Below are 25,329 nucleotides of genomic sequence, written 5' to 3'. Positions count from 1 at the left end.
AAGCAATGTTACAAAATATCCAATCTCCTGAAAGTTTTTACATTACTTAAATTTCTACTCCATTCTTCTTCCCTGGTTCATATTTCCGGTTTCTGCCTTAATACTCGGCGTTTCTGCGTTTCTGCCTGAATAATATCCGAATAAGCGGTGTTCATGACGTAATTCCACTTCTCCGATTCTTCACGACAAATCTCGAGGACAATCACTCTAGCCTGCCCTGTCTCTAGTTCTACCATGCAGAGGCCCCGCAAAGCCCACACCAAATCGCGATATGGCTGTGACCACTGTCGCCGCAGACGCGTGAAATGCGACGAGCAAGGGCCCCCTTGCACCAATTGCATTCTGCGTCGACTGAGCGACTGCACCTACTCCCGCGTTCTTCCGGCCTCCCTGCTGGCCAACGCTCGCCGAAATGGCCCCAGCACGGGCGCCAGCGCGAGCACGAGCCAGAATGGGCTCTCGCAGTCGCAGCAGTCACAGTCACAGACGCAGGAGCAGGCGCAGGCCCCAGATGGCCTAGGCAGGCTTGCTAGTCCAGCGCCGCCACCAACACCGCCTAAACTCCACGACGTCGACGAGCTAGAGCTGATGCACCAGTTTACGGCAGAAACATATCGAAGTCTCTGTGTCAGTGAGTCTGAGACGCGAACATGGCAGGTTCTTGTGCCGCGGCTGGCGTTGAAACACCGATACCTGATGCACGGGATTCTCTCGCTCGCGTCGCTGCATATCGCCACCACGCGTGAGTCCTCGGACGACGCACTTGCTTATATCGATGCCGGACTTGAGTATCACAGTCGAAGTCTTGAGCCGTTCAGAATCGCCATTGGAAATTTGACGCCAGAGAATTGCGATGCGGCATTTGCGCAGTCTGTCGCTACGACGGCGATCAGTCTGGCATTGCCGCAATTAACCGCGACGCGCGAGAACGCGTTGCGAATGACGGACAATATCCTTACCGTCTTTGAACTCTTACAAGGAGTCAAAAAAATCCTTACCATCGGACACAGCAAGGCCTGGATTAATCTGGGGCTATTCCGACAAGGCGAATTCTGGAAGAGGGATAGCGTCGCGCAGATAGACGATGACACCGACGCTGCGCTGAACCAACTGTCCGCATTGAACGCACAGGAAGGAACGAGCGTGAGCGTCGACGTTCTCAAGCACCTCCGTCACTGCTTCATGAAGTTCACACGCTCGTCCGACCCAGCGCCTGTGCTATCATGGCTTGCAGCAGTGGACAAAGGCTTCGTGGAAAGTCTACGGCAGCGACAGCCCTTTTCGATGCTGGTGTTGGCCCATTGGAGTATCCTCTTGACACAACTTGATGGTGACCGATGGTGGGCAAAGAACTCAGGACGGGCATTGATATCGGAATTGTTAGTTGACTTGGTCGCGCCGGATCCTCTCTGGGAGGCTTGCTTAGGCTGGGTGAAGCGAAGGGTGGCGGACATACCACAGGTTTCTGTCCAGCCTGTACCGGATATTGGCATCATAGCTAGTCTAATGAATAGTGACCAATAGTCCATAATGATAAATGAATGCGATTGCGGGAACCAACATGTCATCTCGGGCGTTTCTGAGCGCGCCTTCCGATCGTGCGTTTGCACCAGGATCGTGCCTTCCCTGCGAAGGGAAAATATATCAAAAAGGAAGTGGCAACCGTTGCTATGGAACTGCATCACGGTCGCTCCTGCCTTGAGTGTTCGAAACTGTTCTTGAAGGAAGGTGCGACCTTGACAGATCTCAAGGAAGGTGCACACCTGCCCCGAGCAACCCTGTGAAGCCACGGGCTATGCCCACCACCATCTCATTTCTAGGTACCGGTACCCACTGTGCCATTTTCCCAGGAAGTAACAAGATGTATAGGAAGACAGCCGCCCTCAATGACTTTCCTGAGACACCATTGCATGGCACTGGACAAGCAAAGGGCATTGGGTCTCTGTGGCCGTGGTTTGTCGACAATAACCTTCACCTCTACTTTGTCGGTCATTGTTGAAGGCCAATGAAAGGCTACATCCTCGACTATGCCTTCAGTTGTCGAAGGAGTTCGAACTTGAGGCACGCTAGGAACCACAAAGTCTGGATTGTGAGATGTCGTCAAAGAACCGTACAAAGACCGATAGACTGGACTCTGGCTCTGCTTCAAACCGGCAAAGAAAGGAAGACCGGACAACTATACGTGAAAGAAGATTGTGCATCTAACATACAAAGAGAGTTCAGTGCCGAACGCTTCATGAGGATTCAGGAACCAGTGGTCGAAAAAGAAGGAAGTATTATAAAATGAGCCTCGAGCCCTTGCTAAAAATAGGCAGATTTACATCGACTGTCATCGCAGTATAGAGTCCGGTACTCTTAAGCAACGTTATTCCACAAGAAAACTATTCTACTTAGTAATAGCAAGGTGACTGCTCCTTATCCGACTTCTACCATGGCAGAGCACTACCAAACGGCCATTGAAGCCGCGACAACTGCAGCGCTTGCTGCTTCCAATGCCGCTCAGCAGGCCGCTATCGCTGCAGCCCAGTACGTCAATGCCATTGCCTGCAAGGATATTCCCGTCCACGGCATTTTCGACCAGGAAGACGTCGATCTTCTCATGGAAGAGTACGCGGCCGCTGCATCCGTTGCTGCCGTCGAATCCGCCGAGGCCTCTGAGAATGCCCGTCGAGCTGCTGAGATTGCTCTAGAGGCCGCTGAGCGCACTAAAGCGTCTGTCGTCCTTGAAAGTCCGGTTACCAGCAGTGAGGAGTATACCGAGTCGTCGTGCTCTACTTCGGCATGGTTGCATACCCCTGTTACGGAGAAGTGCGGCTGTAATGAGTTCGATGTCCCGGTCTCGCTCATCAACCAGAACAGAGAAGACGACGAGTGGAAGGATATCCAGGGTGCTCTCAACATGGCCGCCCTCGAGTATCTCGAGTCCATGATGTATGAAACCGACACCGAATCTGACATCAGCTCCTTCGACAGCTCCTCCACCGAAGCGCTGGAAGAATGGGCGGCCCTCAAAGAATCCTGGAAAGTCGACCACGCCGCCGCGCACGCCAAATACATCGCCTCGCACCTCAAGCCAGCCACGCAGCCCTCCAAGCCAAAGCAAATGGGAACCCAAACCCCCAAGCCCCTTCCCATCCTCTCCCGCAACGAAAACAAGAAACTCGGCGAGTGGACAGGCGGCCTCCTTGTCAAGCACGACAAGTACCGCACAGTATACAGCGCCTACGGCAAGATCACCGAGATCCTGCCCTTCAAGACGCTCGTCGTTGTCGAGGAGACGCCCAATTACCCGGCTAGTCAGTTTCTGCGGATCCCGAACCGCTATCTGCACGACATGGCGGAGATCGAGTACACCAAGCCCATTGAGCTTGGTGGGTTGGCGCTTGGTTTGTTGCGGTGCGATGAGCCTGGTGATGAGCTGAAGTATGGGCTTGGAAAGGTTGTTGCTGTGCGCAGGGATGCGAGCGTTTACTTGGTTAGCAATGGTATGGAGGATATGGGTGTTGATGTTTGTGATGAGGTTGTTGTTTGAGCCGTTGGAATTGCACTTCGTTGCAAGCATTTACTACAGGCCCTTGAGCCTACCATGTCTGACAGTCAACTGCCACCGAGTGCTGCGCGACCCAAACCAAAATTTCCCCAGGAAGGCAAACCTCTTCATCCATGAGAGGGCGAGACAAAGCCCAATAAAGGGCGTCGGTTCCATCTCAAAGCACCATTTCTTTCGGGCGTTCGCATTGAAACAAGTCACTTTGTGGATTTCGTTGTCAGAAAACAAAAACCGAAAAGTGAAAGGGTCATGAGGCCCTTTCTCAGTCAGAGGCAACGGCGTTGGCGCCTGGGCATTAATTACTTGATCTTCTAGCTAGGCTTAATATGTACAGTACGGTAAACTACAGCCCATATGAGATATCTTCCTAATACCTTCTTTTCGTAGCCAAATAATCAACCTCAAGGCAACAACTCTTCCCAATTTCTGGTACTTAAAACTTTGTCAAATAACCTAATGTACGTTCCAAATCATTCTACCTCTGGATGCCAGATTCCCTCTGGTACCTATCCGACGTCTCTCAAGGCCTTGGACTCCCGACAGCCTTGTGCTTCAGAGCCCCTACTATTTGACATCCTGGATCGCAGAGGACTAGAGCAACCGACGTTCGCCCCTCAACCATATTACCACCGAACCCACCCTCCCAGACAATAGTCTTCGCAATCCCGTTATTAGTAGGTATTGTATTTGGCCTCCACGGCTGAGTTCGGTTGCGTTGCTGCAAAGGCTATCCCTCTTAGTCAATGGTTTAGCCTACTCGCAGGTACATTCTCGTGAGCCCCCATTGCACCAAGTACCAAAAAAAAAATAAAAAAAAAATAAAAATAAAAAGAGGGAGGGGAGTATCGGAGCTGTCTCAGGAAATTCAAGGTCCTTTGTCTCTACCTCCTTGGTAGGTTAACATGAAAGCCCAAGGCAAAGAGGTCAAGAGCACAAAGATGCTCGAAACATCACGATCATGATATTCATCAAAGGTAACCAACAATCCTCTTCGTCTCAAGTGTTGAAGGACCAGTGGACAATGGGTATAGTGCGGCAGAAAAGCCTCACTGCCCCCGGTTTTCAGCCTAGCTCACCATCTTGCACTTCCGACTTCATAACTTTTAACTCACAAGAGCACTACTAACCCTACCCTTGCAAACACCCAGACAAACTCAACATCCAAAAATGGGCCTCTTCTACGACATCCCAGCAATCGAGGCCCGACAGCGTCTGAAGGACCAACCTTCATCCCTCCCAACACCACCTCACACACCCCCCTCATCTTCCCCATCATCCCGGTCCTCCCCAAGTCAACCCTCCCAAAACCTGCCCTCCGCCCCAGCCATAGGGTATCCAGCCTACGGCTTCTGTAAAAGCCCGTATACGGGCGAACTCCACTGGAAACGCGGCGTTGTAACGCACCACACCGAGATGCCCTGCCTCGTCCTCGTTGAACCGATATACGGCGATAATTCCCGGTCGTTACGCAATGCTATTTACGGGGATAGTTTCCGCCCCGCGACAGAGCTTGACATTTTGAATTTTCAACGGGGTAGGTTTGGTGGGGTTGAGGGGAAGGTTGCCGGTGAGGAAGGCGTGGGGTTTTGGAATGGGGGGGATGGAAATGTTTATATTGGGTTGGGGAGGGTGAGGGGGGTTTTTGGGGGGTGTTTTGTTGTTTGGGTGCGGGAGGACTAAATCATACCTAGCTGGGGACTTCTCTTGCTTTTGGTTGCTGGTGTTGGTGCGTGTTTATGGGTGTGGGTTTAGGATTGATAGATGTCTTGAATACATTGAATTGAAAATTATTCTGAGGTCGAACATTGCACATTAAGAAGTATTGGTATCACTTGTAATTCTGACGGATCATAACCTAACCTGAGTAGCTGAGTACAATGTTGACCAAGGTGTCATTAGGGCTGGATCAACATGATGGATGATGGCCTGTGCTTAATCATAAGTCCAAGAGCAACACCCACATTGTATACCATCATGCAAGCAGACAAGTAGAGAACAAGAAATGCACCAGAAGAATCCATCCAAGACTTGAGCAGAAATCAGAGAAAAAGCACACTGAAGGACCCTACCTACTGAGAGCCACCTCCCCTAGTCCCTTCCGCATACCTCTCAAGTGAGCCCCGACTATGCAGCGCACAAAACGCCAATTCCTCCAAGTGCCGCTGAACATGGTACTCCAATGACCCGCAGATCCTAAACTCCATGCAGAGCGGACACTTCCTAGTTGCCAGTTCCTTCGCGTGTGCAAGGACGGTATGGTGAAGCGGGGAGCGACTTTCGGTAGCGCGTGAGTTTGCCGATGTTCAGGATGGCGGTTAGGTGAGATATGCAGGATGTTACCTGCGCGTGGAGTGGTTGGGGCACCTTGGTAGGATATGTTGATCAGAATATTCTGATAGTGCTCTGATAAATACTGCTGCCACCTCGATTGGTAGTATCGAGGAACAGGCGGTCCCGGAGATGCAATATTTATAGCTTCTCTTTCACTAGATCTTCCTTGGAACGCTAATGGGCTGAGTGCTCTTTTGTTCAAGGCCATTGTTTTGTCAAGGACATTGTGAATATTCTCCCCCAGTGAAGTATACCGGACGCCTTACTTGCCTTGTCTATATCTTTGCCGTGTCTTTGTTCTTGTACCATTCAATGCAGGAGTGTGCGTTTTACTTCTCATAAATACCCTACTTTTCCCCCATGAAATCGCGCCCTGAAAATCCAGTTCCTCCACCTCCATTCTCAAAACTTACTCTATCTCGAATAAACACCAACATGCCCCTCAAAACACCCATCACCTCCATCCCAACCTGCCACTCCAACATCTCCACCTCCTCAATCCCCATCCCCCTCCGCGACCTCTCGCACTCCCACTCAACAACCTCCCTCCGCCCCGTCCACGGCCACCCCACAAACGGTTTCAGCCGAGACAGCCAAGGCAATCTGCACTGGAACAGAGGCCGCACAATCGGACTCCTCGACGTCAAAAGGATAATCTGGCTCAAAAACTGCAGCGATTGCTGTGCGCATAATGATTCAAGTAACTGGGAACAGGCAAAGTACGCGGATTCGATACGCATGCAACTTAGGATGCAGCCGGGCGTCTGTGGGCCGGCTGTGGGTGATCATGCGTTCGGTTTCAGGAGGAGGACGGATGGAAGGGTGGAATTGGGGGTTGGGATTGTGGTGCGTGTTGATGAGGATGTGGTGTTTTATAAGGTTGAGAGTCGTGAGAGTGTGAAGGAGTGGATTTTGGGAAGGGATGGAGAGGAGTATGGGAGGAGGCTTAGTGTTTGATTTACTGGAGAAATGATACTATGATTTAAGATTCAAAGACTCTGTATTTAATATGTGTGTAGGAAGATAGCCTAAGTAAGTTGAGGTCTGTATGTCTCCTCAGGCACTGGTTGCCCTGAGCGTACCATGAGAATAGTAGGTAGTAGCCCTACACTGCGCTGACGATCCTCAAGGGGGTCTCCCAAACGATCTCTCATCCTTTCAACTTGGCAGTCCTCTAGACCAATGTTTTCATCTCAATATGGCTCGAATAGCTGTAAAGGAACGCGGAGTCTATTTGAGACTGCCCATCTCCGCCTCTATTCTTGTTCTCATCAATTGATCATTCTTGATTTCACGTCCCCTTCCTACGAAGGTTCAGATTGAAAGAACTGAATGATGAACCGTGCGAGATCAAAGGGCTTCTAGACCCCTGAAACGCAACATCGAGACACAAGACAAATGGCCAGAGAGACTTTGCATCTTTCACCATGCCGCAAGACTCTCGGACGATATTGTTTAGGAAACCATAACAATGGCAGCTTTCATGGTGGGACTGAAACAACATAACGGTCCATTGTAAACCGAGACCGACAGACAAAGGAAGTCTTCAAACTGCTGATCAAATAGGTCGACGGTTCCATACTATAACAAAAGGAAGTCTTGAGACCATCAAAGAAAGCAAAGTATTCTGAAGCCATCCAAGTCCCATCCCTACATCTCAGACCCTTAGCAGACGTCTCCAGATCAAGCCATAAATAACCAGCAAATTCCGCATGAATGTATACTCTGTACCCATCACCTCGACAGCTTCACAGCAAGACCCAGAACCTCCACTTTACTCTATACACCAACTCCAACACACTCCAAAACCTAATACCAAAATGCCCTCCTTTTTCGGAAACTCAGCTCGCCGCGGCGGTGAAACCGGTGCACGCAGCTCGGTAGTCTCAAGCTCTTCATCTCGCCGGTCCCTCTGGGAAAGAGAAGTCGATCCCAGCGACTCCGCCTCACAGGTCTCAGCACCGCGCTCGTCCCACCGCAGCCACCATTCCTCTCGCCACTCCCAGGCATCAGAGTATCCAGCATCTCGCTCATCTCGGCACAGCATCTCTTCATCAAGAATGTCTGAGACGTCTGATAGGCGAACAGTCACGCCCTCGAAATACACCAGCTCGCGTATGTCATCTAGTTCCCGCGACCCATCCCGTCTCTCGCGGCCCGGCGACGCACCGGACCTGCAACGCGCAGACTTCATGCGGAGGGGTTCTTCGCGCGTGACTAGTATCTCTGGTGTGCCTGATATGGGTTCCGCAGGTGCCATCGCGCCCTACCGTTCAGGGATGTACCATATCCAGGAGATCCCGTCAACGGGATACCCCTCCGTCGTGAGTTCGAGCACCAGTGCTAGCTCTCGTGCCCCGTCGTCTAGAACGTCCGGGATGTCAGCTTCGCGAAATGGGATGGCGCTTGACTCTGATTGGGGCTCGCGGGGGTCAGTGATGACTTCTTCGCGACGGCGCTGTACGTGTCATCGTGGATACAATGCTTGTTGTGCTGGGTCGAGGGATAGTGCGCCTGTTCCGTTTGTTGGGCACTCTTCTGGGCCGGAGGGCACGTATGTTTATGCTGGATATCGGATTGACTAAAGATCAAGGTTTGAGAGTTGGGTTTGTGGGAGGTGGTTGATGATGGGGGGTGTGTTCTATTCTATCTTGTACGAGTTGTTATTCTTTGATCTACGGTCGTTTACCTATTTTCTATTCCTTCTATGTGAGATTATTATAGACTGCGCTGTTTATTGAATAATAAAGAAAAAGCCAAAAATCTTTCCCTCACTATATCCTTCCACCGTATCCCTAACCATCCTAATCGCCCATTCTTCTAGTGAATACGGGCTATATCCCACTGGAGTAATAGAGATAATAATTCCTAGCTAGTAGCTCCGTGTACCTTATTGTCTGGTTCTTTCTTCCACTAAGCCTAGAGGGAGCACAGCTGCATGTACACCCATTCGGTATGCTCAGAGGCCGTCTGACTTGATAGTCCTTCATAAAGTGCATTCATGCATTCTACCCTGTCACATAATTTATATTTCACAGTGCCCGTATGTCTCGTATTCCCACAATGCAAAAAGACTTTCGTCCGAGGCCTCCGCGCGGTCGAGCTCTAGTCGGAACTTGAATCCGAGGCCGAAGGACAAGTGACTTCAAAAAAGAAACTTCGCCCGGAGACACAAAGATCACATCTGATATTATCCTTGCTTTGTGCAACGATCCAAAACAACACCATACACAAATTCCATGATACCCAGGCCAATCCTGCCAAAGTTCTGCACAAGATCATCAAACAAAAATACACCCTTGGACCCGCTCTACACAACATCCTCGACACCAAACTCCAACCTACCACAAATGCCACACTTCAACCTAACAAAATACCGCACAGAGCGCCACCCCCCTACCCTCAACTCCACCTCAACAAGCGGAATATACTCCCTCCCCAACGGCCTCCTCTTCGTGTCAAAAGGCACAGTCCGGGCCTTCAAGACCTTCCCCAAACTTATCCTCGTTGAACCACCCACGCGAGAAGCAAGGCGGGATCCGTGCAAGTATGGCTTTCAGCCTGCGACGGCGGGACACCTTGCCAGGATAGGGAGGTGGAATTTCCCGCTTGTAAAGGTGAGAAGGGGTACAAGTGCGGTGGGGATGTGGAAGGGTGAGGATGAGATGCTTTTTGTGGGGGTTGGGAGGGTTGTGAGGGTGCTTGAGGATGTGAGTGTAGCTGTTATTGAGCCGAGGTTTGAGGTTGGGGGTTGGTAGGGCGGTGGTTCATTGGGGCTTGTTACTCTGTTTTAGTACTTTGGCAGTCTGCCTGTATGTTTTAAATGATATTTGTCTTGTCTTTTAAGGATCTTTGTGTTGATTTTGGAGCTTGGATGTAGTTGAGATGATTAGAAGGTGTAGGAGACATGCGAGCAATGTTCCCGCTCAATGCAATTCTTTCTCTATATGCTGTACTTTATTGTCACTTGAACAGTACTTGATACTCATCATGCTGCAATTGCTCTTTCGATGGATCTGAAAACTCGATCTTGGTCGGGTCGAGCACAATGCCTTGGTTGCCCTAACGGCGGTACCTTTGACCCATTAGTTCTTTGCGTGTCTGTCAAGACAACCAACAAAGGTCTGAGAAACGATGCCAAAGGGCGATACTCGACCGATTTCCCTTTTCACCAATTATACAAAGCACCCATGACAAAAACGCTCCAGCTTAAATACCCTTCACGCAACCCTTACCTTCAAATCTCACCAACCAACCTCATCCCATCCCATCGCTAACTCCAACAAAACTTCCATCAACCATTAAACCACCACCAAAATGTTCGGCACAACATCCTTCAACTTCCACCGCTTCACAATCGAACCGCACGTCCCCTCCATCGGCGCAACCGAAACCCCAGGGCTAGCTATCGACACCAGCAACAGACTAACCGCCACGCTCGGAACAGTAACAAACGTAAAAGTCTACCCTGATCTAGTCTTAGTTGAACCGCGTAGTATTGCCGCTGCTGGGCGGTTCGAGGTCGCGACGGTGGACGATTTGGATGCAATTTCTGCTACTGAGTATGGGGATGTTGAGGCTAATGGAACGGGGAATGAGCTGGGTATTTGGAAGAGGAGTGATGGGGCGATTTTGATTGGGGAGGGGAAGGTGCTGAAGGTTGCGAGGGATGTTGTTGTTGCTTTTGTTGTTTAGAACCATACATTTGTTTACGTGCTGAGAGTGAGAATTGGAATGCGCTATCATACTATGTATTTTTTAGACTTGCTTCGAATTTGTTCTCGTGGGATTTTAGGTCCGACATTGAGAAGAACTGTAGACAATATTATGCTTGTTGCGTAGGATGCTATAGCGTCAGACCGTGTGAGTCTTGATATTCGAATTTAAAATCGCTTCTAGAGTGTAGGAAAACATGCGCTCGTGAATCTTGAGCGGAACAAAAACATATTCTCTGTTTACTCTTCTAGTTTTCAGATCCCATTGATCTTGTCTTCAAGTATTGTTTCAGCATAAAGGACTGATTCATGGGCCTCACAAAGATCCTGCTGCGAGTGTCTTGTCTATTTCGTGAAGAGATAAAGGATAGGACAAATGAGACCCGTAAAGCAAAAGATAGACAGGGTGAAGTTACTCGCAAGCTATAAAGCCTTCGCTTTGAACCGTCAAGTTACATAAACCCATGAAACCCATATCTCCAGAGACCGCGCTATATTACACCTACCGACCACTCCAAGCCTCAATGACTTCGACTAGTTTACAATGGCACCTTTCGTTGCTCCGTCGCAGCCACGCTCTATTCCCCAAACCCACGCTTACCAACATCAACAACACCAACAATACCGCTTCTATCAGCCTCTCGCTGAAGGGGCCTTCCAACTTCACGCTCCTTCGCCATTGAGCCTCACAAACCCAATGCCCTACCCAAACCAAGGGCAGAGCCAACCTGAACCTCATTCCCAGTCCGAAATCACATATCCCCATCTACTTCAGAACAGCGACGGCAATACTGATACAACTGAATCCAACGCTGAGGTTGCATACCCTTCCCTCCCCCACCCACCCGCTCGCCATCCAAGTCCAATCCCCAACCCAGACCTCCCCCATCCAAACCCCTACTGGCCAACCCACGATCCAACCACAATAAGCCAAACCCTAACACCAGCCGACAAGACATACGGGATTGCTGTGAATAGAGAAGACAATATCTACTTCACCACCGGTCGGTTGTGTAAACTGCTCGCATTCCCCTATTTCATCCGCGTGGATCTCCCGCTTCGTTCGCGGGCAGGCATGCAAGGTGTTCAGACTGTGAGCTTCGCCGAGTTTGAGAGCAAGGCTGCGGAGATGGTTCGTGTGCAGGTGTCTGGTGATGCTCTGCCTCCATTGCCACGCATTGGGGAGACCAGTTGGGGATACTCTTGGGATTTGGAAGATGGGGAGGTGCGCAGGGGGGTTGGGTGTGTTACGGGGGTTGGGATGATTTGTTTGGCTGTTGTGCTGGATGATGATGATGAGGAGGAGGAAGATTCAGAAGAGGAGGGAGAGATCAGGGAGGATTACTTTCCGGATCAGAGGGGTGAGATCTGGGGGAGAGATACGTATTTTGGCTTTAAGCCGAGTCTTGGGTTTCGATAGTAAGGGACTCTCGTGAGGACTATGTCAAATGATGTTGATATCGGTTAGAGAAAACTGGAAAAGACCTATCGGGGGCTCGGCGCCTTTGCAGCTAAATCGAACTGTTATATCTCTTTTGACTTGCCTTCAATTTTTATTCATCTATCATCTTTCTAGCTAAGCCACCTGGCAGATAACGGACATCATATATACGTAGGCACCAAGATATGTCCACCGCAACTCACAAAGACAGAAGGCATATTATGGGAGTAGAGAGAGTGGTACGCTGCATAGGCAGAGAAACCTGAAAATGGGCACAATCAACGCTGCCACCTTCTAAACTGCATCTCTTTTCACTCCTCGTGCCCAAGACAAAACCATCAGCGTAGGATTTCGGTCAGGCTTCGCCTCATCAGGCGGGGTATTGCATCTCTGTATCTGACAGATGGAGATAAACGGTCACGGGGCCGATGCCAGACAGTGTGCCCTGTCAGCCCCTTCACGCATGGTACCTTATCGTCAAGATTCCGTCAGCATTAACGCCATGTTACCACTAGATCACCCTCCAACTTCGCCCCATGGGCGGGGTATATCGATTCCGTACCTGACAGACGAAGTTAAAACCTCATGGGCCAATGCCAGACCTTCCATTTGCCTGTCATATCCTTCACATATTGTACCTGAACGCCACCAAAAGGGTGATATCCTCGTTTCACATCGCCCCATAAGCGGGAAATCCCAATTCTGTACCTGACAACCGGACATAAGACCCACGAGGCGCACTTCTAGACGTTCTACTCCGCTTCAAAATCTGGCTCAGGGGAGAAGTTGCAATCCATCATATAAGTGGATATGTGCAGCCTGTCACTGCTTGGCTTGGCTATCAAAGCCAGGGCAGAGAGGTGTGGCCACTGTGAATGAAGACCTGAACAAGGCCAATAGACAAAGAGTATAGAATGCAGGCCTAGTAGTCTTGAAGGCTCAGTGATGGTCTACGTGGAAGTGGCTTGGAGGAAAAGAGGGGGGATTGTGGTCTGGTGCGGTCCTAAAGAGATTCTGTCGTGGGCGTAAAGGGTATAAAAAGGTTTCCTGGTTTCCTGGTCTTTCCCCTTCCATCCTCAGCGAGGTTCTTTGGTCTACAGGTACTTTGTCCTATCTTGTTCGTTTCTTGTTTCTCTGTCGACGAGTTCTTTTTCTCTTCTTATTTGAACTTGGAAGTCCAGCATCTTGTCAGGGATTTATCCCGAGTGTCCAAGAAAGCATGGAAACCTACCTACATTATCAAGTTAAGCACCGGTATTCCTGTGCCGTCTTCGTTTCTCTGTCGACGTTCCTGTCCTCTTCTTGTTTGGGCTAGGATATTGAACCTCCTCTTGCGGCACATAACTTACCCACCTACGCAACCCTAGATCATCGAGTCCAACAATATGCCTCTCACCTACGACAACGAGGGTATAGAAAGAGGAAAGGCCGCCAAAGACGCAGAAAAGGCTGCCTCTCAGATCGTCAAACTGAACGTCGCATTGATTCAAGCCCTCGAAGCCGCGACCTCATCCTCAACCCCAAGCCCACCGTCAGCACCTACTCCTACTACAACTACATCTACATCTACGCCAGCCCGCCCCCCTCCCTCAGTCACTTACGACGAAAGTGACTCCGACTCCGAAAGCACAGGAAGCGACATCCCTTTCGAAGGCCCAACCCCTCGACCCCCCTTCCTGCCATTCTGGCCCTTAACGCTCCCCCTCCCCCACCGCGGCGAAGCAGTAAACGGCCTACCTGCAACAGACTTTGTCAAGATAGCACACGGCAACTACGTCTACATGCACCAGTTCGATCTAGTCGTTGAAATTGTCCCCAAAGAGGAGGATCTGACGGAGGTTGAGCCCGTCCCGCATGAGATTCTTGATCAGGCACTGCATTATCCTGATATCCTGTTGTTTAATAATATGCATGGGACTAGGGTTGGTGATGAGGATGTTTACGGGTAGTTTCTTGTGGGGAGGGGGGGATTTGTGTCAGGGGGTTGGGGTTGCTGTTGCGGTTCATGACGATGTGCTTTTGCCGTAGGTTGTTGGTGTTGAGGGTGAAAGTGAGGAGGAGAGTGAAGACGGTAGTGTCATGGTTGATGCTGCTACGCAGATTCCTGAGGCCGAAGATGATGGGCTCGATGGACTTCGCAGAAGGCGTGGGGCTGTGAGCGATGAGGTCGTCAGGATGATCGATCGTGCTAGCGATTCCAGTCCAAACGAAGACAACGGCCATAACGAAGGCGAAGATGCTAAGTTCCATGGACTCCGCAGATGGCGTCAGGCTGCAAATGATGCCGTCGTCAGAGTGATGAATCGCCCTAGCACTGTCAACGCAACCCAGAACAACGGCCATAACGAAGACCAAGAATCAGACGCTGAAGAACTAGACGATGCCGAACTAGACGCAGAAATGCAAAATTCCGAAAGAAAGGACGAACGCATGAGCGACGTCGATTCCCTCTTCGAGTCCCCATCCCAGATGGGTAGGAATCAGGCAAATCGGACAACTCGTGCCACGCAGACCGTGCCTGGGATCCTCCAGTCCTCGGGTATTCCGTTTACCTTCCCTCTCACCTTGTTAGAGATGATGAATCAGTGGCTAGAGGACCATATGGAGAGGCTTGTGGCGACGATTGCGCAGGAGCGTCTTCTTATGCGTGGTGCTGGGGGGTTCAAGTAATCACCTCGAGGGTCGAAATGTTGTCAATGACATATGACGGATACGAATGTTATGGTCGTGTTATTTACTAGGTAGAATTTGATGACTTATGTTTCCAAGAGTCTTGTGTAGTTCAGCGTAGGTACTGTATGGTGGCCCAGGTTGCCGGCGGGTGAGCTGGAGTTATAGCCTCAGTTAGATGTTTATCACGTCAATCGAGTCTCTGGAGTGACTGGTCTCTGAGGCAACAAAGTCTGTACGTATTTTATAGCTTCCTGGTCGGCGTGCGGCTCTCAGCTTTGCTTTCTTGGGGGGAAGGGGGGCAAGGAATGAAACAAATATGGATTTAGCAGCCAAGAGTAAGCGATCTCAAACTCATTGATGAGATTTATTCACTGAAGGAGACAGAAATAAAACGGAACTAGCAAGGCCTCGATCCTGTTGTACGACAGGCACAAAGAACCTCTCTCTTGTCGGGGCGCGACTTGCGCGAGATGCCGAAGATCAAATCTTTTGTCACGGACGAAACTCGTATAGCTAGTCTGACGACTCAAAGAAAGTAGCCCATTCTTCAAATCCAACGACGCCATGTTTCAAGTCGGATAGGTTGTTGTTGTTGTTGTTGTTCAGCCCAGCCGAATTGTGGGTTTGGCCCCCTATGCAGAGGCACAACCCGTAGCCCTAACTGGGACTATCCAACTATACCGACCCAGCACTTAACAGATAGAATATAGAACATATCACATTAAGCAGCATGCCAAGCATCACGACCTTATCACGCCCTTATCAATTCTACGATCGCACGATGTAACTCCAACCTTGGCATCGCCGATCACTAAACCGAATGCAGTCTAAAGCCATGCAAGGCGTTCATCATAAAGCCGACTGCCCCCGCGTCTTCCTCCAACCTCCTATCCTCAGCATTTTCCAGTAGCAATGCGGCTCACAACCCTCCTACCCCTCCTGGGGTCCCTCCCTGGAGCCTTGAGCCAGAGCTACAAGGAATACAACTTCACCACACCAATCGACCACTTCCACAACGAGACGCGCTATGAACCACACTCCAACGGGACATTCAATCTGCGGTACTGGTTCGACTCCCAATATTACAAGCCCGGCGGCCCCGTCTTTGTAATTGCAGCCGGCGAAACAGACGGCGAAGACCGATTCCCCTTCCTCTCGCAAGGAATCGTCACGCAGCTCGCAGAGACGTATCACGGTCTCGGCGTGATCCTAGAACATCGGTACTATGGAAGCAGTTACCCCTTTGATGGGGAGACGATCACTCCAGAGGAACTAAGGTTTCTAAGCACAGAGCAGAGTCTAGCTGACTATGTGCACTTCGCGAAGAATGTTGTTTTTGAGGGGTTGGAGGAGTTCGATCTTACCGCTCCGTCAACGCCGTGGATCGCATACGGGGGATCCTACGCTGGGGCTCAGGTGGCGTTTATGAGAAAGGTGTATCCTGAGATTTTCTGGGGCGCTGTCTCTTCTTCTGGCGTCACGGCCGCGATAGTCGATTACTGGAACTATTACGAGCCTATTCGGCTTCATGCGCCAGAAGATTGTATTGAGACGGTCCAGACAATAACGGACGTTATTGACCGGATCTTTATCGATCACCCGGATGATGAAGATCTACACGCGCAGCTCCAGGCCGCGTATGGGTTGAGCCGGTCCATCAATAATACGGACTTTGTGAATATCCTGCAGAGCCCGCTGGGGAATTTCCAGAGCAGGAACTGGGATCCCGAGACGGGGAGTTATGAATTTAGGCATTATTGCGATAATCTCACAGCACAGGGGGCTCTGTACCCTCCCAACAATGGCACTGCTGTTTTGCCGAAGATACTTCAGAAGGCTGGGTACAATGCTTCTGACGCTGGACTGCTAGCCGCGATCAGGAATAATATCGGGTACTTGAACCTTTCCAACTCCGAGTCTGAGTCTGAGTCTGAGTCTTCCACGGCGGAGAGCAACAACAACAACACCACCACTGGCCTCCCTAAAAGCTCCGGAACAAGCTGGAACTACCAAGTCTGCACGGAATGGGGGTACTTCATGCCCGGGTCAACAGTCCCATCTTCAATCCGCCCTTTAATCTCCCGGCTCATAGACCTGGAATACACCTCCAGTTTCTGCTCCTCATCCTTCGGCATCACCACGCCCCCCGATGTCGATCGAATAAACAAGCACGGCTCCTTCAACTTCTCATACCCGCGCGTCGCAATCATAGGCGGCGCCGCGGACCCCTGGCGCGATGCCACGCCTCATGCTACCGGTCTTGAGAGTAGGGTGTCAACTGACCAGGAGCCGTTTATTCTATCTACCATGCAGGCTGAGCATGTGTGGGATGGAATTGAGGGGAGTGTGCATCATTGGGATCAGAACGGGCTTAGTGAGGAGCAGATTGAGGCTGGTGTTGAGGTGCCGAGGGAGATTGGGGAGTTGTGGGGGGAGATTAGTAGGTTTGTGGGTGTTTGGTTGGGCGAGTGGGAGGGGGAGGAGGATCTTTAGACAAAAATAGGGAGAGGAAGAGGCGGATTGGTTAGTAGACGATGGCTGAATTGTATATATGTTGGGAAGCGTGTCTTCTATTGGAGTGATATATCAGGCCGTGTGCCAGTGTGCTCGGTAGAGACGCATACAATGATTTACTACCTGAACCCTGTATGTTGTTGAAGTTACGTTTTTTGATACAAGGTACGAGATCTAAGGGAGGCACAAAGGAGGTCAAGAAAGATCCCCCCGTCGAGGACAAGAGTCCAGGGCATTATCCGACCAGCCCGACATAATGCAAGTTCCGTATTAAGGCTACGACGCCTTCACTTTCTTCGATAGTGAAGGGGTATTCCAGACAAATATGGCCAATAGCGCTTTACAGCGACTCCCGTACTATATCAAACTTGACAGAACGAAGAAAACTCGCATGATGAGAGCTTAGATATTTACTTCGCCAGCACGTGACTTGCCATGAGGCACGACATCCCACGGTAGAGGCCTCTCCTCGGTTACCTGGATTCTGTGGGAGGCCAATCAGTATGTACATGCAAGCGACTAGTCTAAATCCCTACACACCCTGCTATACCCAAGTTCTGTTCCAATAATAAAAAGAAGATTCTTGTACACGTCTAGAGATTATCACGTGTGCTGGGTCAATCTCGATTCTCGAGGGTTTCGCATCACGTGATATCGTCCTGTCTTTTGGTTGCGACTCTCAGTGCCAGCTTAGAGGGCTAGACCTATAATTACTGATAAACACGAAGTGTATTACGGCTCACTGAATTTCGAGGTACTTCTTTTTTGATCTTTGTATTGATTATGAAGGGTAGTGGAGAACAATGTAAGTACTGCGGTACCTCTCAACATCAAGTTTGGCCAAAAATATATATTGTTGCCTGCGGGCGGGCGCAAGTTTCCCACTACCTTTTCCGGCAGAGTAAGACGGGCCGTTCATCCACCAAGTCAACAGAATTCTCTCTCAACCGCAACAATTGTTTCTTCGTCATAGATCATCATTCTGCAGGTGCCAGGATGAATGATGGCGGTGCAGTGGAGTGCAAAGCGGAGTCTAATCCTTAGCGCCGTATCCCGTCTGCAGCGGGAATCCTCCAACAGGACGATGGAACTACAGCAGTCAGCACGGGTAGGGTTGATAATCCTCATTCTGAATGGCCATCGAAGCATATCTATCATGAATTATACCAGGGCAGCATAATTAGGGATTGAATCAAATACATTGACATCATGTTCTTTGTAGAGACCATCCCCGCGTCGGTATCAGCGCCAAGAACCTCCTCGGTTGCATCGGCCGAGGTCGGTTGGGACTGGAATGCGGGGATGAACCATGGCTGTCACCTGCTCTGGAATGCTTTACTCCTGGCGAGATCAATCTTGACTTGACGACTGACTACTGTGTTGACAACCCTTTCTCCAACAGAGCAGGGTTGTGTTTCATTTCATATGCTATTTGCATACCTACTAGTTTAGTGTGGTGTTAGTTGTTGACCATGGCCGTCACGTTCGCCGTCGACCGTCCGGTCGGAAACCAGGACTATACCAGTTCTACGGTCGTCATTGTTGGGGCGGGGATGTCTGGTAATTTGCCCTTTTTTCCACTTACTTTACCTACCCAATTCATCAAGATGAAGATGCTAATATAGTCAGGAATGTGCATGGCCATCAACCTCCTGCGCCGCAACCATCGCAACTTTGTTATCCTTGAGAAAGGGAGCTCAGTCGGCGGGACGTGGAATGATAATAAGTATCCCGGGTGTGCTTGTGACAGTATGCTTACTTTCATTGCCTGCCATGGTCGAATAGACTAATGATGCAGTCTGGAGCGCACTATACAGCTACTCCTTCGAGCAACGCTCCGACTGGACGAGAGAATATCCCGGGCAGGAAGAGATACTCACCTATCTCAGGAGAATCGCAGGCAAATACGATCTCTACCCGCATATCCGATTTAACAGCCATGTCGATGAAGCACGGTGGGACGATAACACCCGACAGTGGAAAGTTAAAGTGAATGTGACTGGCGCCAAAGACAGCGAATATGCCAGCCAATACGACATCGTGGCGAACGTCCTCATTTCTGGTGTCGGGCAGCTGAATCAACCCTTCTGGCCGGATATCAAGGGAAAGGACGACTTCAAGGGGAAAAGCATGCATTCGGCGCGATGGGACTGGACGTATGACTTTGCTGGAAAGAAGGTAGCCGTTATTGGGAATGGTTCGTCTCTTGGAAAAAAGATACGAGGCCATGGTGCTAACGTATGATAGGTGCAACGGCAACGCAGATCGTCCCCGAGGTTGCAAAAACGGCCTCGCAGCTGACCGTCTTCCAACGAACACCGCAGTGGATTATCGCACGAGATGACAAGGCGGTTTCCAGCTTAGAGAAGACCCTGCTGTCTGTACCACTGGTTCGAAACTGCAAGCGTGCGTTCATGATGTTCTATCGCGAGATGTCGCACGACCCGGTTGTCAAGGCAGGCTCGAAGATGTCGCAGGAGCTGCGCGACATGGGAGTCAACCAGATCAAAAAAGGTCTTCCGGATAAACCGGGGCTATGGGATATTTTGACTCCGACATATCCGCCTGGATGTCGTCGCATCTTAGCGTCCGACGACTACTATCCCACGTTGAACAAAGACCATGTCAAGCTCGATGCGCGAGAAATCCAACGCATTACCGAGACAGGCATTGAGACGGCTGACGGTGCGAACGCCGACTTTGATCTGATCGTATATGCGACCGGGTTCCGAACAGTAGAATTCCTCCACCCGATGAAGATATATGGTGCGAACGGGCGGGACCTGTCGCAAATGTGGGACGGCGGTGCAACGGCTTACTATGGTGTGACGGTAGAAGAGATGCCTAACTTTGGGCTTCTGTACGGGCCAAACACAAATCTTGGTAAGTCCACAAACCAATTATGATGAACGATGCTGAGTATGAAGGCCACAACTCGATAATTCTCATGATTGAAGCGCAAAGCCGCTATCTCGCCGCGCTGGTCGACCCGATCATCCGGGCCAAGGAGAAAGGCGAGGCAATCGCTGTTCAACCGCAAACTGACGTTGTACACGCCTTTAATCGCGACATACAAGACCGACTGGCGAAGAGTACCTTTGCTGACCCTAGCTGCAACAGCTGGTATAAGACTTCCGATGGGCGTATCACGAATAACTGGCCTGGGACGGTCGTAGAGTATCAACAAGGTCTGTCGCAAGTGCGATGGACAGATTATGTGATTAAGGGAGATGACAAGGAAGAGCATATTAGACCATCAAAGGCGACAAAGATTGGACATGTTGAAGAGGTGTGGCCAGTGAGCAAGACGACGCTGCTTTGGGGGTTGAGCGTCGCGGTGGCAGCGGGGGGATATTACCTTCAGGGGTCCAGGGCCGCTAGACAGCGAAGACGCCTTCCTTAGCCGAGGGATAGTAGTAATTGGCTTAGTGTACTCTCAGACTCCGTAGGTGATCGGAGCCCGCGGAAACATTTGGTCGAGTCTTGGATGGCAGCCTAATAATAGAACGATTGGTTCATTCAGATTCTGAGATTTGCCTTAAGGGGCTGGTAAGGGTGAAACATGTGGGTTCGACAGATTTTGCTGTCTTAGGCTAGCATACGCGATTTTATTGAACCAAAGTTGGAATTGAAGTAGAACAGACGAAGAATAAGAAGGTAAGAAAGCAGAAACCGGGTTGCTGAGGGGCGATCGCAGGCAGGCTGACTGGGAGATGCCAGGTTGTCAGATGTTCTCCGCAGCGTCAAGCCTTGCGAAACGTGTTTGTGTCGCTTGGCGGTTGCGATAAAGGGTCACGTGTGGACTCTGTAACTTCATTTCCATGACTAAAAAGGACTAACCATCAGGGTCTGACCTCATTCCGTCTGAAACCGACCATGGAAAACGGCTCAGACAACACGGTTTTGACATCATGATCGTCTGCAATTTTCCCGTCCTGGACCCTGACACTGCCAGATCGCCTGGCAGTGCCCTGACGAGCTTGCAGCAGGAATGGCGGAATCTGGCAGCATGGAAGAAGGGAAGCAGCCGCACGGAGATTCGGACCAGTCATATTAGTCAGGGAATGGTCCGCCATCGAGGCTGAGACCATGGAGCAAGTGATTGGTGGAAAAGAATGCGTTCCCCACTGGGGACAAATCGGGCGAGGCCGACTTGCTCTATTTAGCAGGTGGTCACGCTATTCAGTGAACGAGTTGACAACACTGAAAAGGAGTCAGAGTGAAGGTCGAAGACAGAGACTGGTAGAAGATGTACACAGAAAAGGTGCAGTAGATTTACACATGTACTGGAGTTCATGCAGTGTACAGCTCGTGCAGCTTACTATGAAAGGGTCCGTCTTGGCATCAGGGTCCAATTCTTTTACTTCTCGTCGTGTGTCTGGTGTCGGGCACTCCACGTCCGCTGCGCTGGACTAATTCAATGCGCCTCCTTTGTGGAGTCCCATCTCCTCAAGTACAATTCTCTGTCATTTCCCTCTCCTCTTTCTTCACTCCCTTCTTTCATCATTGTTATCCCCTCCCATCTTTACCTCCTACCTCCCTCCCTCCCTCCCGAGCTTCCTAGCTTCCTAGTATGGGCCGCCCTCGCTGATCTCGCGCGACGACGACCAAGATGCCCAGATCCGTTCAACACCTCAAGCTCTTTCGCAACTGCGTCTCCGTCTGGTCCCGTCTGCGGTCGTCGCCTGCTGCATTCTTCGATGTCTGCTGGGACTGGACCCGGCGCTTCTTCTTTACCCTTGCTCTCTTCGCCCTCTTCTCCGCAAAGTCCCTGCATTTGTTCGCCCACTTACATTCATTGCCCGCCGCCAAGTTCCTCACCTGGGCAATCACCTTCTTCACCCAAGATGTCGCGTGCTCGTTCCTCATCCGGATCCTTACGCAAAGGTTTCCGTGGCGGTGGTTGGACGCCATTGCGGCTGTTGTCGTCATCCCCTTCAGGTAACTTTGTCCCCCGCCACTAACAAATGTCTCACCGAGCTCTGCTAACATTTTCGTTCTTTCTTCACAGTCTCATAATGTCCGGAATGGCCTCTGCAAACATCTCCTTCTACGTCACCGCCGGCGCCGAAATCAATTGGCGACAAGCGAAATCCTTCCACCGCGATGCCGCCGCTATTCGAACGTTGCTCACCGGTTTGACGGGGTTCCTGATTGTGGAGGCTATAATGACGGTGGTCGCGTGGTTCCTTGCCCCATTCGTCCATCGGGTCGTTGGCGGGATCCTGCATATTCTGGCGGAACCGTTCAAGGTTGTGTTCAGAGTGGTTTCGAATGTCTTCAGCAGACACGTTACCTCACGCATCCGACACATCCGACTGCGAAGCCAGCCTTTGCCGGACCCTCGGGTATACGAGGAGATTCCAGTTGAGGATTACCGGGACTACAAGAGTGATGAGGAGGAGGACGACTACATGGAGGCTCCCCATCGCCCTCAGCCCCAGCGTATTTCTCTCGCAAAGAGATTGATCGTTTGGTGCCCATTGCTTTTCTTGGGCATTCTGCGCAGCTGCCGCCCGTCATACCCGTCATACATTTTCTTGTCTGGAGCGCTACCGATGACACCGTTCGCCGGGATGCACCGTCCGACGCTAGGCGAGCAGGCTGGAAACATCCCCGATTACGCCTGGCTGGAGGGCAAGACGGCGTTGGAGAAGCCTCCAAAATGGGATTGGATCCCCCAGGAGACCCTTCCTGGGTTTGAGGACTGGTATAACAACCGTCTTCACTACACCGCCTCGCGGGATCCTCTTCACATGTCGAACCTCCAGGAACCGGTGTTGGACGAGCTGAAAGATGTCTTGTCCAGCGGGGAGGTCAATATCAAACACGTTATTCTACTGAAACTGGAGAGCACGCGAGAGGACGTTTTTCCCCTCCGCAATGGCTCGTTCATGCACGAAAAGATCAAGGACTCGTTCGACGGAGACGACATGCCCGAAGAGGCCGTCAAGACCGTGGCCAACTTGACTCGTACCGCCGAGTGGCTGACCGGCTTCGACTCTGGCTTTGACGAGTACCGCGACGAACCTCGAGAGAAGTACGGCGGAATTAGCGCCAGCAACGCATTCACAACGGGAACATACACCATCAAGAGTGTGGCTGGAACGGTGTGCGGGATTACACCGCTGGTCCGCGACTTTAACCGGGAGTACAAGTACCACATCTACCAACCCTGCATGCCGCACGTGGTCAACGCACTCAGCATCCAAGACGACATCACCAACGGGTCCGATTACCGCACCTGGCCATGGCAGTCCATCTGGATGCAGTCCGTGACCGACTCGTACGACTACCAGTACGCTCTCACCCCGAAACTTGGATTCCAAGACATCTACAATAAAGAGCGTATCGCGGCAAAAGACGCACCGCATGCGCCTCTCAAGCACAAGGAGGTCAACTACTACGGGTATCCGGACACGGAGTTGCGGGAATACATCCGCGATGCGTTTGACGCGGCGGAAGCCAACAACACCCGGCTCTTCCTTACCCACCTGACTGGCACGACGCATCATCCGTGGGGAATGCCAGACGACGAGTTTGAGAACATCATGGGCCCGTCGTTCAAGGGCAAGAACAACGATATGAACCGGTACCTGAACACGATTGGCTTCGGCGATCGGTGGCTCAAGGAGATCATCGATGTCCTTGAAGAAAAGGGCGTTCGTAATGAAACGTTGCTGGTCATGGCCGGCGATCATGGTCTTTCCCTCCCCAACGACGGCGGTATCACCCCCTACAGCAACCCTCACGTCGGCAACTTCCGCGTTCCTCTCGTTCTCGCACACCCACAACTTCCCGCCGTCGACATCAAAGACCCAGTTATCTCGCTGCAAATCCTTCCGACAATCATCGATCTTCTCGTTGAATCTTCATCGCTTGGTCCCAACGGCACTCAAGCAGCCAAGGACATCCGCAGCCTCTATGAAGGCCAGTCGCTTATTCGCCCACTCTACCAGGAAGCCAATGGCATGGAAAACTGGCAGTTCAGCGTCATGAACCCAGGCGGTACTTGGCTCGCCGTGCGATCGGGAGCTCGACCAAATTGGCGCATCGTCGTTCCTCTCGTCGACGACGTTGAATGGCGGTTCACTGATCTTTCAAAAGACCCGCACGAGAAAAAACCCATGACAAGCTTCTCCTTCTACGATCTGACGGACATGCTTTGGCACGAGTATGGCGAGGACAAAAAGGGCAAGGGTCACAAGCAAGATGATCTCACAGAGCGCGATGCTCCGCCGGAACCACCAAACGCACCTCACCCGTACCACCCTCCTCCTCCACCCCATGGTGAGGGCCCTCCCCCTCCGCCGCCGCCAGGAGGACCCGGCGACCACGGTCCACCACCCCCCATCACAATCTCGCCCGGCCGGCCGCCGTCTGAGGACCGACCGTGGGAGCCCGAAGTCGTGCGCTGGGCGCGGGATGCAGCCCATATGGCGGAGTGGTTCATCGCCGACAACCACCGGCGATTTGGTTATCATAAGAAGAAGTGAAAGAGAAATCGATCACGATTTAGACCCTCAGTAATGAGGGCCGATGGATAGTCGGCCCCACCATCTGCCGCTGGGACAACACACTGTCTCACCGCGACACCTGTCACTGCTGGATACCCATACCCTTACCCATATATATCCACCCGCTCTCGCTTTGTCGAGTGTAAATTGCATTTACGATTTCACCTTATCCTGCACCTATTCTTATTCCTGTTCTTGTCATTTTGTTCCTGTTTTCTCGCACTGAGACTTGCATTTGTTCACGGTCATTGTCACGGTTATGGTTATGGATCGGAGCATAGCACGGATTGCTTGATTGTTGCTTGGGCTGGTTGGCATTGTATTGATTGATTGACTGACTGATTGTACATAACGACGGAACCACACCAAACGCTGGACGGCTTACTTTACTTAAGTTCGTTCCACTGCCTTGATTATCTACTTTCCTGTTCTCTCCGACCGGCACTCGGCTCCTAGACAACCTAGTTATCTCTCCTAAACAAACCAAAGCTTCATTCCACCTCGTATTCTTCTTAAACAGCTCCCTCCGTAATCGGCTCCTTATTATTCGCCGCCTTCCAACCAGCAGTTAATCTATCCCAGATGATC

At 51.1% G+C, this 25,329-nt stretch overlaps 12 protein-coding genes across 12 annotated transcripts; 11 read left to right on the top strand and 1 right to left on the bottom strand.

The window, feature by feature from the left end:
- Window positions 1-216: 216 nt before the first annotated feature.
- On the top strand, window positions 217-1,829 carry BDV14DRAFT_167566 (Zn(II)2Cys6 transcription factor domain-containing protein). Its single transcript, XM_073767708.1, has one exon. It carries the CDS (start codon window positions 235-237, stop codon window positions 1,522-1,524), a length of 1,290 nt encoding a protein of 429 aa, XP_073631194.1. The 5' UTR covers window positions 217-234; the 3' UTR covers window positions 1,525-1,829.
- On the bottom strand, window positions 1,823-3,349 carry BDV14DRAFT_167565 (uncharacterized protein). Its single transcript, XM_073767707.1, has one exon. It carries the CDS (start codon window positions 3,133-3,135, stop codon window positions 2,500-2,502), a length of 636 nt encoding a protein of 211 aa, XP_073631193.1. The 5' UTR covers window positions 3,136-3,349; the 3' UTR covers window positions 1,823-2,499.
- A 31-nt stretch (window positions 3,350-3,380) lies between these two features.
- Window positions 3,381-3,884, top strand: BDV14DRAFT_167563 (uncharacterized protein). The gene has a single exon (XM_073767706.1). It carries the CDS (start codon window positions 3,426-3,428, stop codon window positions 3,801-3,803), a length of 378 nt encoding a protein of 125 aa, XP_073631192.1. The 5' UTR covers window positions 3,381-3,425; the 3' UTR covers window positions 3,804-3,884.
- An 833-nt stretch (window positions 3,885-4,717) lies between these two features.
- Window positions 4,718-5,230, top strand: BDV14DRAFT_197013 (uncharacterized protein; the record flags this gene model as incomplete). The annotated part of the gene is made up of 1 exon (XM_073772577.1): window positions 4,718-5,230. The coding sequence occupies one exon, from the start codon at window positions 4,718-4,720 to the stop codon at window positions 5,228-5,230; it is 513 nt and encodes a 170-aa protein (XP_073631191.1).
- Window positions 5,231-6,316: 1,086 nt separating this feature from the next.
- BDV14DRAFT_197012 (uncharacterized protein) lies at window positions 6,317-6,838 on the top strand (the record flags this gene model as incomplete). Its single annotated transcript, XM_073772576.1, has 1 exon — window positions 6,317-6,838. One exon carries the CDS (start codon window positions 6,317-6,319, stop codon window positions 6,836-6,838), a length of 522 nt encoding a protein of 173 aa, XP_073631190.1.
- An 863-nt stretch (window positions 6,839-7,701) lies between these two features.
- Window positions 7,702-8,466, top strand: BDV14DRAFT_197011 (uncharacterized protein; the record flags this gene model as incomplete). The annotated part of the gene is made up of 1 exon (XM_073772575.1): window positions 7,702-8,466. One exon carries the CDS (start codon window positions 7,702-7,704, stop codon window positions 8,464-8,466), a length of 765 nt encoding a protein of 254 aa, XP_073631189.1.
- A 1,732-nt stretch (window positions 8,467-10,198) lies between these two features.
- Window positions 10,199-10,576, top strand: BDV14DRAFT_197009 (uncharacterized protein; the record flags this gene model as incomplete). Its single annotated transcript, XM_073772574.1, has 1 exon — window positions 10,199-10,576. One exon carries the CDS (start codon window positions 10,199-10,201, stop codon window positions 10,574-10,576), a length of 378 nt encoding a protein of 125 aa, XP_073631188.1.
- Window positions 10,577-11,140: 564 nt separating this feature from the next.
- Window positions 11,141-12,016, top strand: BDV14DRAFT_197008 (uncharacterized protein; the record flags this gene model as incomplete). The annotated part of the gene is made up of 1 exon (XM_073772573.1): window positions 11,141-12,016. The coding sequence occupies one exon, from the start codon at window positions 11,141-11,143 to the stop codon at window positions 12,014-12,016; it is 876 nt and encodes a 291-aa protein (XP_073631187.1).
- Window positions 12,017-13,422: 1,406 nt separating this feature from the next.
- On the top strand, window positions 13,423-14,707 carry BDV14DRAFT_197007 (uncharacterized protein; the record flags this gene model as incomplete). The annotated part of the gene is made up of 2 exons (XM_073772572.1): window positions 13,423-13,959; window positions 14,066-14,707. 2 exons carry the CDS (start codon window positions 13,423-13,425, stop codon window positions 14,705-14,707), a joined length of 1,179 nt encoding a protein of 392 aa, XP_073631186.1.
- An 897-nt stretch (window positions 14,708-15,604) lies between these two features.
- On the top strand, window positions 15,605-17,525 carry BDV14DRAFT_151714 (putative extracelular serine carboxypeptidase). The gene has a single exon (XM_073766568.1). It carries the CDS (start codon window positions 15,623-15,625, stop codon window positions 17,201-17,203), a length of 1,581 nt encoding a protein of 526 aa, XP_073631185.1. The 5' UTR covers window positions 15,605-15,622; the 3' UTR covers window positions 17,204-17,525.
- A 748-nt stretch (window positions 17,526-18,273) lies between these two features.
- Window positions 18,274-18,684, top strand: BDV14DRAFT_167560 (uncharacterized protein; the record flags this gene model as incomplete). The annotated part of the gene is made up of 1 exon (XM_073767705.1): window positions 18,274-18,684. A coding segment is annotated over exon 1 (151 nt), but the record flags the coding sequence as incomplete, so codon positions are not given.
- Window positions 18,685-18,696: 12 nt separating this feature from the next.
- BDV14DRAFT_212011 (sulfatase domain protein) lies at window positions 18,697-24,720 on the top strand (the record flags this gene model as incomplete). The annotated part of the gene is made up of 8 exons (XM_073776218.1): window positions 18,697-18,784; window positions 18,854-18,973; window positions 19,023-19,421; window positions 19,472-20,107; window positions 20,152-20,548; window positions 21,484-21,526; window positions 21,864-22,165; window positions 22,236-24,720. 8 exons carry the CDS (start codon window positions 18,697-18,699, stop codon window positions 24,718-24,720), a joined length of 4,470 nt encoding a protein of 1,489 aa, XP_073631183.1.
- Between the last annotated feature and the right edge of the window lie 609 nt (window positions 24,721-25,329).

The sequence above is a fragment of the Aspergillus stella-maris genome (genome assembly GCF_047715825.1).
Source record: "Aspergillus stella-maris strain CBS 113639 unplaced genomic scaffold BDV14scaffold_9, whole genome shotgun sequence".
Classification (NCBI taxonomy): Eukaryota; Fungi; Ascomycota; class Eurotiomycetes; order Eurotiales; family Aspergillaceae; genus Aspergillus; species Aspergillus stella-maris.
Note: the sequence above shows the minus strand (reverse complement) of the source record. Positions and strands in the feature narration are given on the sequence as shown.